This window comes from Watersipora subatra, chromosome 1, assembly GCF_963576615.1.
Source record: "Watersipora subatra chromosome 1, tzWatSuba1.1, whole genome shotgun sequence".
Lineage (NCBI taxonomy): Eukaryota > Metazoa > Bryozoa > Gymnolaemata > Cheilostomatida > Watersiporidae > Watersipora > Watersipora subatra.
Window position 1 is genome coordinate 35,994,801 of NC_088708.1, and position 17,208 is coordinate 36,012,008.

General features: G+C 36.9%; 1 protein-coding gene across 1 annotated transcript in view; it reads left to right on the forward strand.

The window, feature by feature from the left end:
• LOC137397078 (ubiquitin carboxyl-terminal hydrolase 24-like) overlaps nucleotides 1-17,208 on the forward strand; it is an 89,349-nt gene that overhangs the window by 59,782 nt on the left and 12,359 nt on the right. Inside the window, exons 25-34 of the mRNA XM_068083366.1 lie at nucleotides 399-675; nucleotides 946-1,133; nucleotides 1,541-1,761; nucleotides 6,674-6,890; nucleotides 11,096-11,215; nucleotides 11,560-11,652; nucleotides 11,831-11,933; nucleotides 14,614-14,744; nucleotides 16,062-16,244; nucleotides 16,443-16,621. Coding sequence (XP_067939467.1) covers nucleotides 399-675; nucleotides 946-1,133; nucleotides 1,541-1,761; nucleotides 6,674-6,890; nucleotides 11,096-11,215; nucleotides 11,560-11,652; nucleotides 11,831-11,933; nucleotides 14,614-14,744; nucleotides 16,062-16,244; nucleotides 16,443-16,621 — 1,712 coding nt within the window. The remainder of the gene's footprint in view (nucleotides 1-398; nucleotides 676-945; nucleotides 1,134-1,540; nucleotides 1,762-6,673; nucleotides 6,891-11,095; nucleotides 11,216-11,559; nucleotides 11,653-11,830; nucleotides 11,934-14,613; nucleotides 14,745-16,061; nucleotides 16,245-16,442; nucleotides 16,622-17,208) is intronic.

The window sequence follows — 17,208 nt, forward strand, 5'->3', positions numbered from 1 at the left end:
CAAGTTCAGGGTAAATGAGGTGCTCATGTGTGTATGAATTGGGGAATGAGCCACAAGTTCAGGGTAAATGTGGTGCTCATGTGTGTACGAATTGGGAGATGAGCCACAAGTTCAGGGTAAGTGAGGTACTCATGTGTGTAAGAGTGGGAGATGAGCCACAAGTTCAGGGTAAATGAGGTGCTCATGTGTGTACGAATTGGGAGATGAGCCACAAGTTCAGGGTAAATGATGCGCTCCTATGTGGAAGAGTTGGGTATGATCCACAAATGAAAAATCTTTCGTTGCACAACTAACATCTTTTGCTTTAGCAGTAAATTACGGTAGCTAAATGTTTCATGCAGACTATAATACATATGTTCTGATGTCTATTTATTTAGTGCCTGTGGTTTTTGCTGCAGTTTCCGCTTGTGCTAGATATGGGACCATACACTATTGAAGAAAATTCGGCCCGCTATGAGCTTGTCGGGATCGTTGTGCACACGGGTCAAGCTTCCGCAGGGCACTACTATTCATTCATCAAGGATAGGCGTGGCTCGCACATGTCCAATGAGTCACATGGCAAATGGTTCAAGTTTAATGACACAACGGTAGAGGAGTTTGACTTGACCCCCGACACGATTGCCACTGAGTGCTTTGGTGGTAGATACAAAGCTAAGAACACTGATTCCAGCAATGGTTAGTCTAGTTTTTAGATCAGCCTTGTCACATTGGTAATCTATAATAAAGTAGGTAGCGTTACGTTAACAACATTTGATAATAGAAGCAGATCCAAGTCAATAAGACTAGCATACTCATGGTAGGACTACTTATGTTTAAAACTGCTTTGTTTGCTTTCTGGCAAGTAGAGGAGAATATTTGTTGCTAGTGCTAGCTGGGCTCTTCATCTACATGTAAAGGTAAAAAGTTGAGATATTCTCTTTAGCCAGCCTGATGATGTTGCTGTAGGAAAGTTACCAGAAGACCGAGTTCGGTATTGGAATGCTTATTTGCTGTTTTACGAGAGGATTGCGAACGTGAGGTCTACCGGTCATAGACGGTCAAGCAGGCTCCGCCTACTAAACAGAGTTTCGCAAGATGTTCAGAAGGACAGCCTATCTGAGCTAAGCGAGCTCGTGCATCAAGGAGAGCAACAGGCAGGTCTTTGTTGTCGCGCACTTTGTGTTCAAACATACTGTCCATAGAGTATTGTTCAACCTTTTCTTAACTGCTACTTGTGTTACATTGTACTGGTTCAAACTGGTGATTCAAAGTAAAAAGGCAATATGGCAGGGGAAGGAAAAAGTTCTATGATAGTCATTGCTTTAGGGGAGTAGGGTCAAGCCACGTCAGATCCAAGCATTTGGCATCATAGCAATTTTCAGAGACATGTACGATAGTTGGTGTGTTAGTATGTTATATTCAGTTGATGGTAGTACAGCTATTAAGGAGTTATTACGGTCATAGGTGACAGGCAGTAGTATGAAGTTGAAGTCATGGTATTATGGATTACATCGCTTAAATAAATTTGCTGGACTGACTTGTGTAAATGAATGTTTTGCAGGGAGCATTTTCTAGCGCCGTACCTGGTTGGGTCCAGCGTAGCACTAGGACGGGCAATCTACAGTTTCTCCGAAACAGAAATGTTTATAGTGAGCAGTACTTTAGTTTCATACGCAAGCTTGTTTCAACGGAAGCAAACTGTGCAAAGACAATCAAAGTGCAGGTGCAGGTGGCTCTCAAGTTTGTTCTCAACACGTACCTTAGGACCAAAGAAACTCTCAGGTATATATATTTCTCAAAGGTTGTATGTATGTGTGGATATGTGTGTAGTTCCAGCTATAGCTGTTAAAATCTTGGAATAATGAATCCACAATCTGATGGGTCTGAAATGGAGACTGCTACCGCAAGTTTAAAATCCAAGCGCTCTACCACTGAGCCACACAAAACGTAATGATCTAAGTTGTTATCGTATACCGTATATAGCGAATTTACATGCTAATTATTTTAGCTGTGTGCCCGTGTGTTACGATGGCCCTGTTAAGAAATCTTTTTCGTAAGGTTCAATTACTATATCTGAGGTCAAAGCCAATTCTTCTCACCCGGACAACTATAGGAAGAGTCTCGACATTCTCTCTTCGCTTGGTCAGACAAAGACAGTACGATATCTCATTTTTACATTTGTACCAGTATCGAGAGGTAGGAGTATGGTCATATTCAAAATTTTGATGGATAGCTTCTGGTGGAACAGTAACCTTTTTTATACACACACACTTGTATGCAAGAATTGTTATTATTAATTCAACATATTCAGGATTTTTATTTTGTTCTCTCCATTCGTATTAATTGTATCATTACCGAATCATCTTTTGTTGTAATCGTAGCAAAACTGACTTAATTTATCTATTACTTGCTAATTATTTCACATTTACATCTAAACCTTTTTGTAGTTGTATTATTTTTTTAATTTATTGGCCCTGCACAAAACATTTTCCTCATGATATGAAGTTTGAAAGTTACAGTTGCTTAACAAAGTTTGAAAACCTTTACAGTTGTTTTTATTTTCTCTTAAATTATTTCAACTACACAAAACACTTCTCGTGATATGTTTGAAAGTTAGAATGGCAAATGTTGTTATATGTTAGATACAAATTAATTTCCTGTGCAAAGACTTTTTTATTACCCGGGCAACGCCAGGTAGTACAGCTAGTATATATATATATTTATACTAACTGTATTACCTAATATGTTACTTTATAGATATGTTGTTTCCTCACCCCGGTTAACCCGTATGGGTGGTAATTTCTGCTCTAACACGGGTCTCCTACAAGAGACCTGCGAGTTTAAGCACTCGCCTCAAGATCTTAGCTGTTCCCAATAACTCACTTTTCTGCAACTCACTTCGAGTTGATTGCTGCCGGTATCTAGGCAAGCCAAATTTTATGCGCAGGTGTTATTGCGCCCAGTGACCCAATGACTACTGGAATTACAGTTGTCCTTACATCCCAGCATGTTTCAATCTCTTCTCCAAGAGGGAGATATTTCTCCACTTTTTCTTTTTTGGCCATATTGTAGTCGTTGGGTACTGCTATATCTATTATAGTAGCCCTCTTGTTCTCCATGTCCGCCACCACTATATCTGGTTGGTTTGCTAGAACATGCTTGTCAGTCCGGATGTAGGAGTCTCAGAGGATCTTAGTGCAGTCATTCTCATTGACCTTACCAGGAGCTTCCTACCAGTGTTGTGGTTTATTAAGACCATACTCATCACATAGACTTCTGTACACAACACCTGCAACATGATTATGCCGTTCAGTGTATGCGTTTCCGGCTAGCTGCTTGCATCCATTGATGGATGGTCTCAGGTGCATCTTTGCGTCTGTATTTGCATCTTTGCGTCTGTATTTAGGGTCATTTCTAGTGTGATGGATCATTTTTGGTGTTGCCTTGTTGGGAGCACTTGCTCCTGGGCTACCATGAGTAACAACTCTGTATTGGTCGTTAGGTTCTCTCTGTTCAGCCACATATGTGTCTAGTGGAGATAGCCAACCTTGGATTTTTTTCGGTGGTAAGCACCATGACGAGGTTTCATGTGCCAGTCAAGTTCCCCATCATCACTGCGAAGCTCCATTGTCAGAGCAGCCGATTGAAATTCAGCTAGCAACTTATTTGTGGTGGCCATGGCGGCTGCATAGGTTTTAATGCTTTTTTCTGCCTTTTCCACTGTCTGCTGCAGATTTTGAGTCCCCCTACGCCCATCTTTCCTATCGAGATACAATCTAGTAGTATCTGATTTTGGGTGAAGTGCTCCATGCATCGGAAGCAGTTTGCGAGTTGCTATATCTGTTTCCTTGATGGATTCCTCAGTCCGCTTTATTATGCCTGCTGGATATCTTATTACTGGCGGTGGGTAGGTATTTATTGCTAGGATTTGATTTCTGGCATTGAGCTGGCTTCGTAGGACCTGCCAAACACGTTTGTTGTATTCGGTAATGGCTTTGTGACATACTTCGGCTTCATAGTTGATGTTGCTTTGCATAGCCCCTAAGTACTTTTATAAATATATATATACACTAGCTGTGCCTCCCGGCGTTGTCTGGGTATTAAAAATCAGCTTATAAACAATGAGAAGTGATGAGAGTTGCCTGCCACTTGCTATTAGCCTGCCACATTGCCTATGGAAAATTTCAGTAAGCTTATTAATGAGCTTCTACTGACAGTACGCCATGACTTTACGTCATGGTATTTGCTCCCGTATAGCGACGTATATGGCCTAGCGAGTCTATCAGTCTCTAGCAGAATTGGTACGGCATTGGACTGGTGAACTAAGAGTGTCCTAGATCGAATCTTCGGTACAGATTCTGTATTCCAAGATTTTAACAGTTCCAACCGGAATGCAGACAGACGTATGACGTATCTACGGACATACTTTGAGAAATATATATATAGCTATATATATGTAGCTATATATATATTTCTCAAAGTATTTCTTGATTGTAGTTGTCAAGGTCTGTCTCGCTAGCGATATATATAGCTATATATATGTAGCTATATATAGCTATATATATCGCTAGTGAGACAGACCTTGACAACTACAATCAATTACTGAGTGAGACAGACCTTGGTAACTACAATCAATAACTGAGTGAGACAGACCTTGGTAACTACAATCAATAGCTGAGTGAGACAGATCTTGGTAACTATAATCAATAACTGAGTGAGGCAGATATTGATAACTACAATCAGTAGCTGAGTTAGTGAGACAGACCTTGATAACTGCGATCAATAGCTGAGTGAGTGAGACAGACCTTGGTAACTACAATCAATAGTTGAGTGTGATAGACCTTCATGATTACTAGGTTCTCATAAAGTAATTTCGCATGTATGATTCAATCATTTGGCAAATTAAATTCGTCAGTTAAATGGAGAATGAGCTGTTGATGTACTATACTGTTTCATTGAAAACAGTTCACCGAAAACTGGGTTTATGTATTATGTTGTATGTATGTATGTTTATGTGTTTCATGTTCCATCACATGGTTGAATCTTAGACGTACCATTCCTCGCTGAAACTGTCAATAGGAGCAAATGTTAATAAGGTTTAGTTGGGTTTAGTTAAGTTTAGTTGCAAAGCGCATTCAAATTGATTTGGATAATCACCCTCGGCTTTTTGCAGGCAAACCTGTGGCATAGGAGCAGCTTTGTTTTGCATGACATTTTTAGTTTCAATTTGTTTATCTGTTTCCTTTCAAGTAACAGAAAGCTTTCGAGTTTCAGAAGCCGACTCGATGTTGGGTCTTGATAGTTTTCATGCAACAATTTTATGCTCATCGGTTATGTCGATGTGTTAGCAATAGAACTGGTGCGCATATTATTTATAAGTTGCTTATTCCTTAATATTTGTCAGACTGGCCCTGAAATCGTTGCGGGAAGACGTTTTTCCATTTGATACTATGTCTAAGAAATCTCAGCTATGTAGTTTCACTTTGTTTTGATTCATTTTTGGTTGGGTTTGGCCGGAATTGTAAAATTGTGGTCATTTTGTGCTTCATACCTTCTCGGTATAATTCTGAAGTTTCAAGTCGAATGGGCTACTAGTTCTTGTGATATCGCTGAAATACTGACAGCATTTTAAACAGGCTGAAAAAGGAAAAATCGCTGCTAAAAGGTAATACGTTTTTAATAACTTGTTGAATTTTTTTTGTAATGAAACCTCAGAAACTGACTCATATTGAGATCAGGTAAGGTACTTCTAGTCCCTACATTCATACTAGGTCAAGGTCTGCATACTAGGTCAAGGTCTGCAGCTGTTGCTACTGCAAACCACGAAAATTAGTTCAATAATAAATAAATGAAAAAAATTGAATTTTGTTTCAATCAATTAGAGTACTGCACACAATGAGGACACAATTAGAGTACTGGACACAATGAGGACACAATTAGAGTACTGCACACAATGAGGACACAATTAGAGTACTGCACACAATGAAGACACGATTAGAGTACTGCACACAACGAGGGCACAATTAGAGTACTGCACGCAATGAGGACACAATTAGAGTACTGCACACAATGGGGCTTATATTTCTGTGTGGTTTTGCAGTTAAGCATTTTATCTACATACGTGTATATATGTTTGTACATGTACATACATGTACGTATGTACATGTATTTCGTTAATAACACTAGGCTCACCTGGGGAGATTGGTGCTTGGCTCAACAAAATTTTTAAAAATTGTCACAAACTACACTCAGTAAATACATTGCTGTGAGTTGTTTGTGTACAGAGGTTGAAAAGGACTTGGAGCCTGCCAGTGATAATGAAGGTGATCTATCAGTTTCTTCCGTTACCTCTTAAACATATATTTTTAAGCTTTGAAAGAGTGAAAAAACGGTTTGTTCTATCTAATTTTTGTTTCTTCAAAATGTTACTCGGTTCAAAAGGAATCATGTTATTCCGAGTGCTTTTACAGTCGAGTTAGAGACATTATTAGGGTCTAGGATCAGTAGTCCGGCTTGCATATACAGGCCTAGGCTTCAACGTGTTACCCAAAACATGTGTGCTTCTTTTAACGCATTTGCTGTTAGTATATCAAATTGGTGATTGAGTAATCCAAAACTATAGATTGCCAAAAAAGATGCTTTAGCGTTATGCACAATATGTATTTGTAGTAGACTTTGTTTTGGCTTCTTTCAGGGGTGACATGGATAAGTGGTACGACTGGCTCAAAAGTGCATTTGAAAAATGTCCAAAGGTAGTCGAGTGGTTCATTGACTACATAGTTGATGACCACCACACTTACATCGTACCATATCTCTTAACTTGCTGCATTAAGGACATCAGGGAGTTCTATCTCAAAGTCCTCGTAGCAGCTACTGAGCAATACATCACTTACCTTCAGTCAAGTAATCAGGTGATTCTAGAACATTCTATTTAGTCGAGGGGGTTTGTTAAATCATATGTAATCTTGTATCAATTGGCTTAATCTTGCAAAAGACATATTGTTGAAGTATTTGAAGTTAGGTTGTAGGGAACCTGATATCATACAAAAGATGAGATCCTCAGTTGTAAAATGGAAGTCGAGGTAGAATTTACTGAAAGTTATAGGATGCAGTGGCAATGCATTTTCGAGTGAACATGAAGCCATTTGATTGGTGGAGCTTGTTTCATTCTCTTCACACAGACAAGTACAAACATGGAATTACAGTAGGCGCTCTTACAACACAAATAATTCGTTTCAGGAACGTTTACGTTATAGGGAATTTACGTTATAAGAAAAGTAGCATACTTGTAAATTGCCTAATCCGTTCCAAAATCTTTCCAAACTCACTCCTTTGGCCATGCAAAAAGGAAAAACTTGACTTAACTCTTTTAATTTGTGGGCCGTATCGTAACTGCAGTATTATTAGTTTGCACCGACAACTTCTCTCTTTTTTATGGTCAATCTCATTGGTTTTAGATACCATGATTGCAATAGTTTTACAAGTTGATTGGGATTGCACATGTTTGACATTCATCTACAACGATTTGCTTATTTTTTTCGGTCCAGCAAAGTAAAACTAATAACAAATATTTTTTATGTTTACAATAAGGCATAACAAAATCTTTTTACTATGAAAAGCAGTCCTACCTGTTCGTCATCTATCACTATCCAGTAGTCAAGGGTAGGATAAAGATAGTTTTTGACGACATTCCAGCTCGTGACATTCAGATTGGTAGACTGATGCTGTAACACCTGCACCAATCGATCGCCTTTGTATTTATGAACAATTGTGCAGCTATCCTATTTTTCTCTTTGTCGACACATTTAATGATCTACAGTATTACGATGAACTAGAATGTCGCGAAAGTTATATATAAGTTACATAAGTTATATATAAGTCACATAAGTTATATATAACGCTATATGCATGGCGTTATATATAACTTGGGTTTTTTCTTCCGCAAATGCAGCAAGATAAATTTACATTCAAATCGAATTTGAAAGCTCGCCCAATCTGACACTTTACATTATATGGAACTTTCCATGTAGTAAAAAACAAAAACTTCACAGAATCTTTTTACGTTATCTGAAATTTACGTTATAGGAGGTATACGTTACAGGAGCGTTCACTGTATTCTGTCTCATATTCAGTTACCCCTCAATATGCTATAGTAAAGCAGCTTTTGGTGTGAGTATGGTGGCAGGAATTCATCGGTTAATGAACAGCGATAAAATAGCACAATGTATGCAATTGCAAAACCAACTATTGGTCAAAATTTACTTTTTAGATTCATCTTACAATCAGACGTCGACTCTCGGCCACGGTTGACTCTGAAAGTCGGTTTCTAAACTGGTTTTATGTAGGAGCATATCACTAGTGTTATTTCATGTTCGATAATAATGATAGTATAAAACAACTCAATGTCAAGCATGAGATAAATGCCTATTCACCTGCTTGTGCTATATACAATAATATACAATAATATACAATAATATAAAATGTTTCAACGATGCCATTAAGTTTAGTAGTAACAAACATTCTATGCCGTCGGATGCCTTTTATTGCTTCCTTATTCTCAACATTGTAGAGGTCATAGAAGTACATTTACTATAATCGTAACATTGCTTTTGGAATAGTCTGCCATATATAGTTATACCTTTGTCATCTGCCTACATGCAGACGATAAAGGTATAACGATATCTGGCAGACTATAGAGACTGAATAAGATGTAGGCGAAACATGCAGACGATATATGGCAGACTATAGAGACTGATTAAGATGTAGGCGAAACATGCAGACGATATATGGCAGACTATAGAGACTGATTAAGATGTAGGCGATACATGCTGCAGACGATATATGACAGACTATAGAGACTGATTAAGATGTAGGCGATACATGCAGAAGATATATGGCAGACTATAGAGACTGATTAAGATGTAGGCGATACACGCAGACGATACCGTACAGGATGAATTTATTCGCTGAGTTATATTTCGCAAAAATTGTCATTTCATGCATATTCACGGATTAATTTATTCGCGGCTGAAAACTGCTACTCTCTATGAAAAGTGAACTCTATTACGTCTACCAATAGAGTTAATCCTACGCATGCGCGCATTGCGTGTTTCGTTTTCTATTTAGCTTACAACTACGGGTGGATCGTGCTAAGGCGGGACAGCTAAGCTATAAATTTTTTGCTGCGTTCAGAGGTTTTACGAATATTCATAGAATTGGAGGCCTTTGATGAACCAACAATTTGTGGTAAGTAATGAGTTTTTTTCAAAACCATTTACTAAATTAGTTGAATTTTACTTTGGTTCTTCGGTAAAACGCAATATTTATTTTTTTTCCATCCCTACCGCTTCATTATTTGTTTTAGTGTGAGAGAGAGATTTTTCATCATACACGCAAGCACAATACTGCAAGGGTGGTATATGTCATTCTTAGAAGATCACGAATCATTCAGGGAAGTCTGGAAATTGAGGTAGAAGTGACCGCAGCTACTTACGAGAAGAATATATATATCTGTTTTAAAAAGGAACAAAAACGCCTTTACGAGCACAAAACTTTGGCTAACCGGCAGAACTTTGCAATAGTAAGCCACGAGGAGAGTTCTGATGATAACTTCCTTACCAGCCATGTAGTAACGAGAGAATCGCCTTTAACATCTACCCAAGACAGTGATAGCGATATAGAGCTCCTATTACCAAAATAACTAGTCATTCGAAAGATTTTATTTGTACACTCAAGTTTGTAATAAATTATAATATATCTATACATGAAATAAAATATATGATTTAATCATGTTTGCTGCAGCGATATCAAGGAGTTGTTGTCAATGAAGGGGTCTAGGTTGACTGGTTGCTTCTCTGCCAATATTCCTGCCTTGATGAATATTACTACTTGTCTCTAGTTTTCGTAATCGGAGTAGGTTGTTTCATTCTCAATCTGCAGTAAACACAAAAAAGAAAAAAAAAGTGTTAAGGAAGTACAATAACAATAGCCGAAGTATTTAATGAAAGCGATCAGTTTTTAAACAAAAGAATTAACTAATGCAGTTAATTAGGGAAAAATGTATCTGCCCTGCAAATCAAATACATACCATAATGTCCAGATCATAATCATGATCGTCCTCAACTGCGGTATTAGAGATTGATGGGGTTCATTTCAATGTAAAAAGACTTGGAGAGATTTTTTGCGATGACGAAGCCATGGCGAATAACTTGTGAAAACCTTGAATAATTTTGTAAAGTTTGATGCAATGGCAATAAAACTCGAAGCCTGGCGATGATTTTAAAGAAGTTTTGGAACTCGGCTGCGTTTAGTACTTCTGCCTAGCGGCTATTTTTTCGATGACGCCATTCTGCATATCTTATGACAACCTTGAATAATTTTGTGAAGAAATGTGATGCATTTGCAATGGTGTTAGCTCAAAGCCCAGGCAATGATTTTAAAAATGCTTTGGAACTCAACTACGTTTAGTATTTATAATGAAAACTAGCCTAGCAGCTAGTTTTTAATTTGATGCAGTAGTTATTCTCCCTTGTGATTAAAAATAGAACTAATTATTCACGGAATTTAGTAATTCGCGGAATTGACTGTTTGCGAAATCGCGAATTTTTATAACCAACGAATATTTTCATCCTGTAGGGTATATGGCAGACTATAGAGACTGATTAAGATGTAGGCGATACATGCAGACGATATATGGCAGACTATAAAGACTGATTAAGATGTAGGCGATAAATGCAGACGATATATGGCAGACAATAGAGATTGATTAAGATGTAGGCATACTGCAAAGTCGAATTTTGTAGTTCCAGTTGTAAAAACGAAATTCGCATTTTTGTCGTGATTATAGCTGACCAAGATGTTCGCATGACGACAAAGCTTCTGAAAGCTAGCAAAGTTTATTCTAACTGATTAAAAATATGAAAATAACTCGACGCAGTCCATAGGCTTGTCTGGTTAGATTAGATGATATTTATGCGTATTAATTTGCCAGTAAAATAATTCATATACAACCCATTTTGAAAATAAATGTGATGGTTAAATGAAAGCTAGCAGTTAAGAAGCACTAAAATCTGTTGTCACATCACTTTTCATTTTGCCGAACCTTTCTTTCTCACAGCCGTTGACTTCGCTCAACAGACTCATCGAGACACTCTTACTCTTGCTCAACAGGGAAGTGATAGAGCACTCCCGAAATGCTCATGAGTACTTCCACTTCTTCTTCCGATACAGCAAAATGGTGAGTATTTTTGCTGCCAGGTTTGGCTTCGTCCTATCGACTTGACTGTCTACTTCAAGTTTCTTTTCAAAGATGCTGCATCTTGATATTCACTATTACCTGCAATGGCTGCAGACTGGAGCTTATTGTGCATTCATGTCTCGGTATTCTCTATTACTTGCAATGTCTGCAGCCTGTAGCTCATTGTGCATCCATGTCTCAGTATTCACTATTACCCGTAATGTCTGCAGCCTGTAGCTCATTGTGCATTCATGTCTCAGTATTCACTATTACCCGCAATGTCTGCAGTCTGTAGCTCATTGTGCATTCAGGTGATAGCTTACATAGATGCTGTTTTTTTCCAGTCAACTCTCACGTGTGACCATCTCATCTCTCAGGACATAGTTTCACAGTTTGTCTTTTTTTTGCTGGGGAAGATACCAGAAGACAGCACGCTTGTAAGTTGTGGCAATTTCATAGATAATGATTTGTCCATTTGAGTGCGCATTGGTGTCCATTTTTACATTTATGGGTCATCTTTTTCTGTATTTTAGTACCTTTGTAAACCTCTCTTTCAGTGCACCTGGATTTGTCAAATTGCTTCTATTTTGCTGTGTATTTTTATGACTGTTGCAGGAAAACCTGCCTAGAAGATTTACGACTATGCAAACCAGAGAATTCGGCAGACTCCACTGCACTGTGGCTGTTCTATTTTTGCACCTTGAATTTAGCACTCATGGTAAGTGCTTGCCTTCCAATCAATTATTCTCATCAATTGAGGTTTTAGGGAACATAACCAGTTTCTATTTTAAGTGGCTATGTACTGACAGTTTCTATATTAACTGGCTATGTGCTGACAGTTTCTATATTAACTGGCTATGTACAACAGTTTCTATATTAACTGGCTATGTACTGACAGTTTTTATATTAACTAGCTATGTACTAACAGTTTCTATATTAACCGGTTATGTACAACAGTTTTTATATTAACTGGCTATGTACAACAGTTTCTATATTAACTGGCTATGTACTGACAGTTTCTATATTAACTGGCTATGTACTGACAGTTTCTATATTAACTGGCTATGTACTGACAGTTTCTATATTAATTGGCTATGTACTGACAGTTTCTATATTAACTGGCTATGTACTGACAGTTTCTATATTAACTGGCTATGTACTGACAGTTTCTATATTAACTGGCTATGTACTGACAGTTTCTATATTAATTGGCTATGTACTGACAGTTTCTATATTAACTGGCTATGTACTGACAGTTTCTAAATGAACTGACTGTGTACAACAGTTTTTATATTAACTGGCTATGTACTGACAGTTTCTATATTAATTGGCTATGTACTGACAGTTTCTATATTAACTGGCTATGTACTGACAGTTTCTATATTAATTGGCTATGTACTGACAGTTTCTATATTAACTGGCTATGTACTGACAGTTTCTATATTAACTGACTGTGTACAACAGTTTCTATATTAACTGGCTATGTACAACAGTTTCTATATTAACTGGCTATGTACTGACAGTTTCTATATTAACTGGCTATGTACTGACAGTTTTTATATTAACTAGCTATGTACTAACAGTTTCTAAATGAACTGACTATGTACTGATAGTTTCTATGTTAACTAGCTATGTACAACAGTTTCTATGTTAACTGGCTATGTACTGACAGTTTCTATATTAACTGGTTATGTACTGACAGTTTTGAAATGAACTGACTGTGTACAGCAGTTTCTATATTAACTAGCTATGTACTGAAAGTTTCTATATTAGCTGGTTGTGTATAACAGTTTCTATATGAACTGGTTATGTACTGACAGTTTCTATATTAACTGGCTATGTACAACAGTTTCTATATTAACTGGCTATGTACAACAGTTTCTATATTAACTGGCTATGTACTAACAGTTTCTATATTAACTGGCTATGTACTGACAGTTTCTATATTAACTGGCTACGTACAACAGTTTTTATATTAACTAGCTATATACTGACAGTTTCTATATTAACTGGCTATGTACTGACAGTATCTATATTAACTGGCTATGTATTGACAGTTTCTAAATGAACTGACTGTGTACAACAGTTTCTATATTAACTGGCTAGGTACAACAGTTTCTATATTAACTGGCTATGTACTGACAGTTTCTATATTAACTGGCTATGTACTGACAGTTTCTATATTAACTGGCTATGTACTGACAGTTTTTATATTAACTAGCTATGTACTAACAGTTTCTAAATGAACTGACTATGTACTGATAGTTTCTATGTTAACTAGCTATGTACAACAGTTTCTATGTTAACTGGCTATGTACTGACAGTTTCTATATTAACTGGTTATGTACTGACAGTTTTGAAATGAACTGACTGTGTACAGCAGTTTCTATATTAACTAGCTATGTACTGAAAGTTTCTATATTAACTGGTTGTGTACAACAGTTTCTATATGAACTGGTTAGGTACTGACAGTTTCTATATTAACCGGCTATGTACAACAGTTTCTATATTAACTGGCTATGTACAACAGTTTCTATATTAACTGGCTATGTACTAACAGTTTCTATATTAACTGGCTATGTACTGACAGTTTCTATATTAACTGGCTACGTACAACAGTTTTTATATTAACTGGCTATGTACTGACAGTTTCTATATTAACTGGCTATGTACTGACAGTTTCTATATTAACTGGCTATGTACTGACAGTTTCTATATTAACTGGCTATGTACTGACAGTTTCTAAATGAACTGACTGTGTACAACAGTTTCTATATTAACTGGCTAGGTACAACAGTTTCTATATTAACTGGCTATGTACTGACAGTTTCTATATTAACTAGCTATGTACTGACAGTTTCTATATTAACTGGCTATGTACTGACAGTTTCTAAATGAAGTGACTATGTACAACAGTATTTATATTAACTGGCTATGTACTGACAGCTTTTATATTAACTGGCTATGTACTAACAGTTTCTATATTAACTGGCTATGTACAACAGTTTCTATATTAATTGGCTATGTACTGACAGTTTCTATATTAACTGGCTATGTACTGACAGTTTCTATATTAACTGGCTATGTACTGACAGTTTCTATATTAACTGGCTATGTACTGACAGTTTTTATATTAACTGGCTATGTACAACAGTTTTTATATTAACTGGCTATGTACTAACAGTTTCTATATTAACTGGCTATGTACTGACAGTTTCTAAATGAACTGACTGTGTACTAATAATTTCTCTATGAACTGAATGTGTTTAAACAGTTTTGACAAAAGTATGAGGGTTATACATAAGACCATGGTCATGAAACACAAGTTCACCATTTGGTACTAGACTTAGTAGTTTGAGCTCCATATTTTCACGTACGATTTTTGTATAAATATCTAGTTAGAACCAAAGAACTTCTAGAGGAAGAGAGGTTTCCTGTGCTCCGACTGGTACCAAATCCTGTTCTACTCATGAGTGATGATGTTCGTAACATCCTTTCAGATCACTGCTGTCAGTTCTACATCCGAGAGGTGTGTAATTTACAGCCGAGATTTATCTCATATCTTTGCTTATATTAAAAGCAGACTTTGGTTTAAAACCTTTTTTTTATATTTTATTAATAAGTTTTTGAATTGCTTTTCAGGTTTTCAAATGATATAATAAACTTCAGCTCAGATACAAAAAGCATATGTTTTACTAGTCTGCTGAAGTCTCAATGTAGAAAGTAAGCTGGTCTCAGTGTAGAAAGTAAGCTGAAGTCTCAGTGTAGAATGTAAGCTGGTCTCAGTGTAGAAAGTAAGCTGAAGTCTCAGTGTAGAAAGTAAGCTGAAGTCTCAGTGTAGAAAGTAAGCTGAAGTCTCAGTGTAGAATGTAAGCTGAAGTCTCAGTGTAGAAAGTAAGCTGAAGTCTCAGTGTAGAATGTAAGCTGACGTCTCAATGTAGAAAGTAAGCTGAAGTCTCAGTGTAGAAAGTAAGCTGAAGTCTCAATGTAGAAAGTAAGCTGGTCTCAGTGTAGAAAGTAAGCTGAAGTCTCAGTGTAGAAAGTAAGCTGAAGTCTCAGTGTAGAAAGTAAGCTGAAGTCTCAGTGTAGAAAGTAAGCTGAAGTCTCAATGTAGAAAGTAAGCTGGTCTCAGTGTAGAAAGTAAGCTGAAGTCTCAGTGTAGAAAGTAAGCTGAAGTCTCAGTGTAGAAAGTAAGCTGAAGTCTCAGTGTAGAATGTAAGCTGAAGTCTCAGTGTAGAATGTAAGCTGAAGTCTCAGTGTAGAAAGTAAGCTGAAGTCTCAGTGTAGAATGTAAGCTGACGTCTCAGTGTAGAAAGTAAGCTGAAGTCTCAGTGTAGAAAGTAAGCTGAAGTCTCAATTTAGAAAGTAAGCTGAAATCTTGGTCTAGAAAGTAAGCTGAAATCTTGGTCTAGAAAGTAAGCTGAAGTCTCAGTGTAGAAAGTAAGCTGGTCTCAGTCTAGAGAGTAAGCTGAAGTCTCAGTCTAAAAAGTAAGCGGAGATCTCAGTCTAGAAAGTAAGCTGATATCTCAGTCTAGAAAGTAAGCTCAGGTCTCAGTCTAAAGAGTCCCCTGATGAGGCTTGCTCTGAGTTCTAGCACATTTGATTGAGTTTGAAGATTTCAGAATTTGAAGTGTAGCCTAAATAAATAAACAACTGCCGATTCATTTTGGCGCATAACAGACTAAGCTCCAGACATTGCTTCCTATGTTTAAAGCTCTTTTATTGACTAAGAAAGAAATTCTTGTTTTATTATTTGTATCCAAAGAGGGTGTGACCATACCTCTTGGAGAATATGATAAGCTCGTCCAACATACGCGTAACATGATTCCCATGCATCGCTACGCAGGCCCTCATAGCTTTGAAGGAGATGGAAAGTAACGCAATGCTCGTAGTGGTGGACGCCCTCGTCTACACCGCACATGCCCTGCCCAGCTTTAGTACTTCACTCATCCAGCAGACTCTACAGCAGTTTGTCTCTTCTCCTGGCAATGAGCTTAAGGGTTTATCAAAACTGGCTCTTCAGCTTTTGGTAAATTGTTCTACTCTCTTCACAAACATTGTATGTCAATCTTTTTATCTGTTAGTTATTTTCTCTCTACAATCACTGAGTATATATGTCTCTTTCCCTTCTTGATATTAGTTGTATGCTCTTTACAATCACAAGTATATTTGTCTCTTTCCCTTTTCTATATTAGTTGTATGCTCTCTACAATTACTATTTTGTTAGCTGTTGCCTGATGAGGCACAAAAAGATCGCATGCAGGCACTGATAAGTGGTGGTGCAGATGGTACTCTCAAGGTCATTCGAGATAGCCAAACTCTTGACTCTCAGAAATCGTACCAGCTAATCAAGTTATTGACAACCGCTAGCAGCAAGTCCGAGGAAGTCTCACAGTACCTTCTGAGGTGAGTGTTCATACTGATAAGAGTATAGAGTTCAGTGTTCATATTCATAAGAGTATAGAATTGAGTGTTCATATTCATAAGAGTATAGAGTTCAGTGTTCATATTCATAAGAATATAGAGTTCAGTGTTCATATTCATAAGAGTATAGAGTTCAGTGTTCATATTCATAAGAATATAGAGTTCAGTGTTCATATTTATAAGAGTATAAAGTTGAGTGTTCATATTCATAAGAGTATAGAGTTCAGTGTTCATATTTATAAGAGTATAAAGTTGAGTGTTCATATTCATAAGAGTATAGAATTGAGTGTTCATATTCATAAGAGTATAGAGTTCAGTGTTCATATTCATAAGAATATAGAGTTCAGTGTTCATATTTATAAGAGTATAAAGTTGAGTGTTCATATTCATAAGAGTATAGAATTGAGTGTTCATATTCATAAGAGTATAGAGTTCAGTGTCCATATTCATAAGAATATAGAGTTCAATGTTCATATATATAAGAGTATAGAGTTCAGTGTTCATATTCATAAGAATATAGAGTTCAGTGTTCATATTCATAAGAGTATAGAGTTCAGTGTTCATATTCA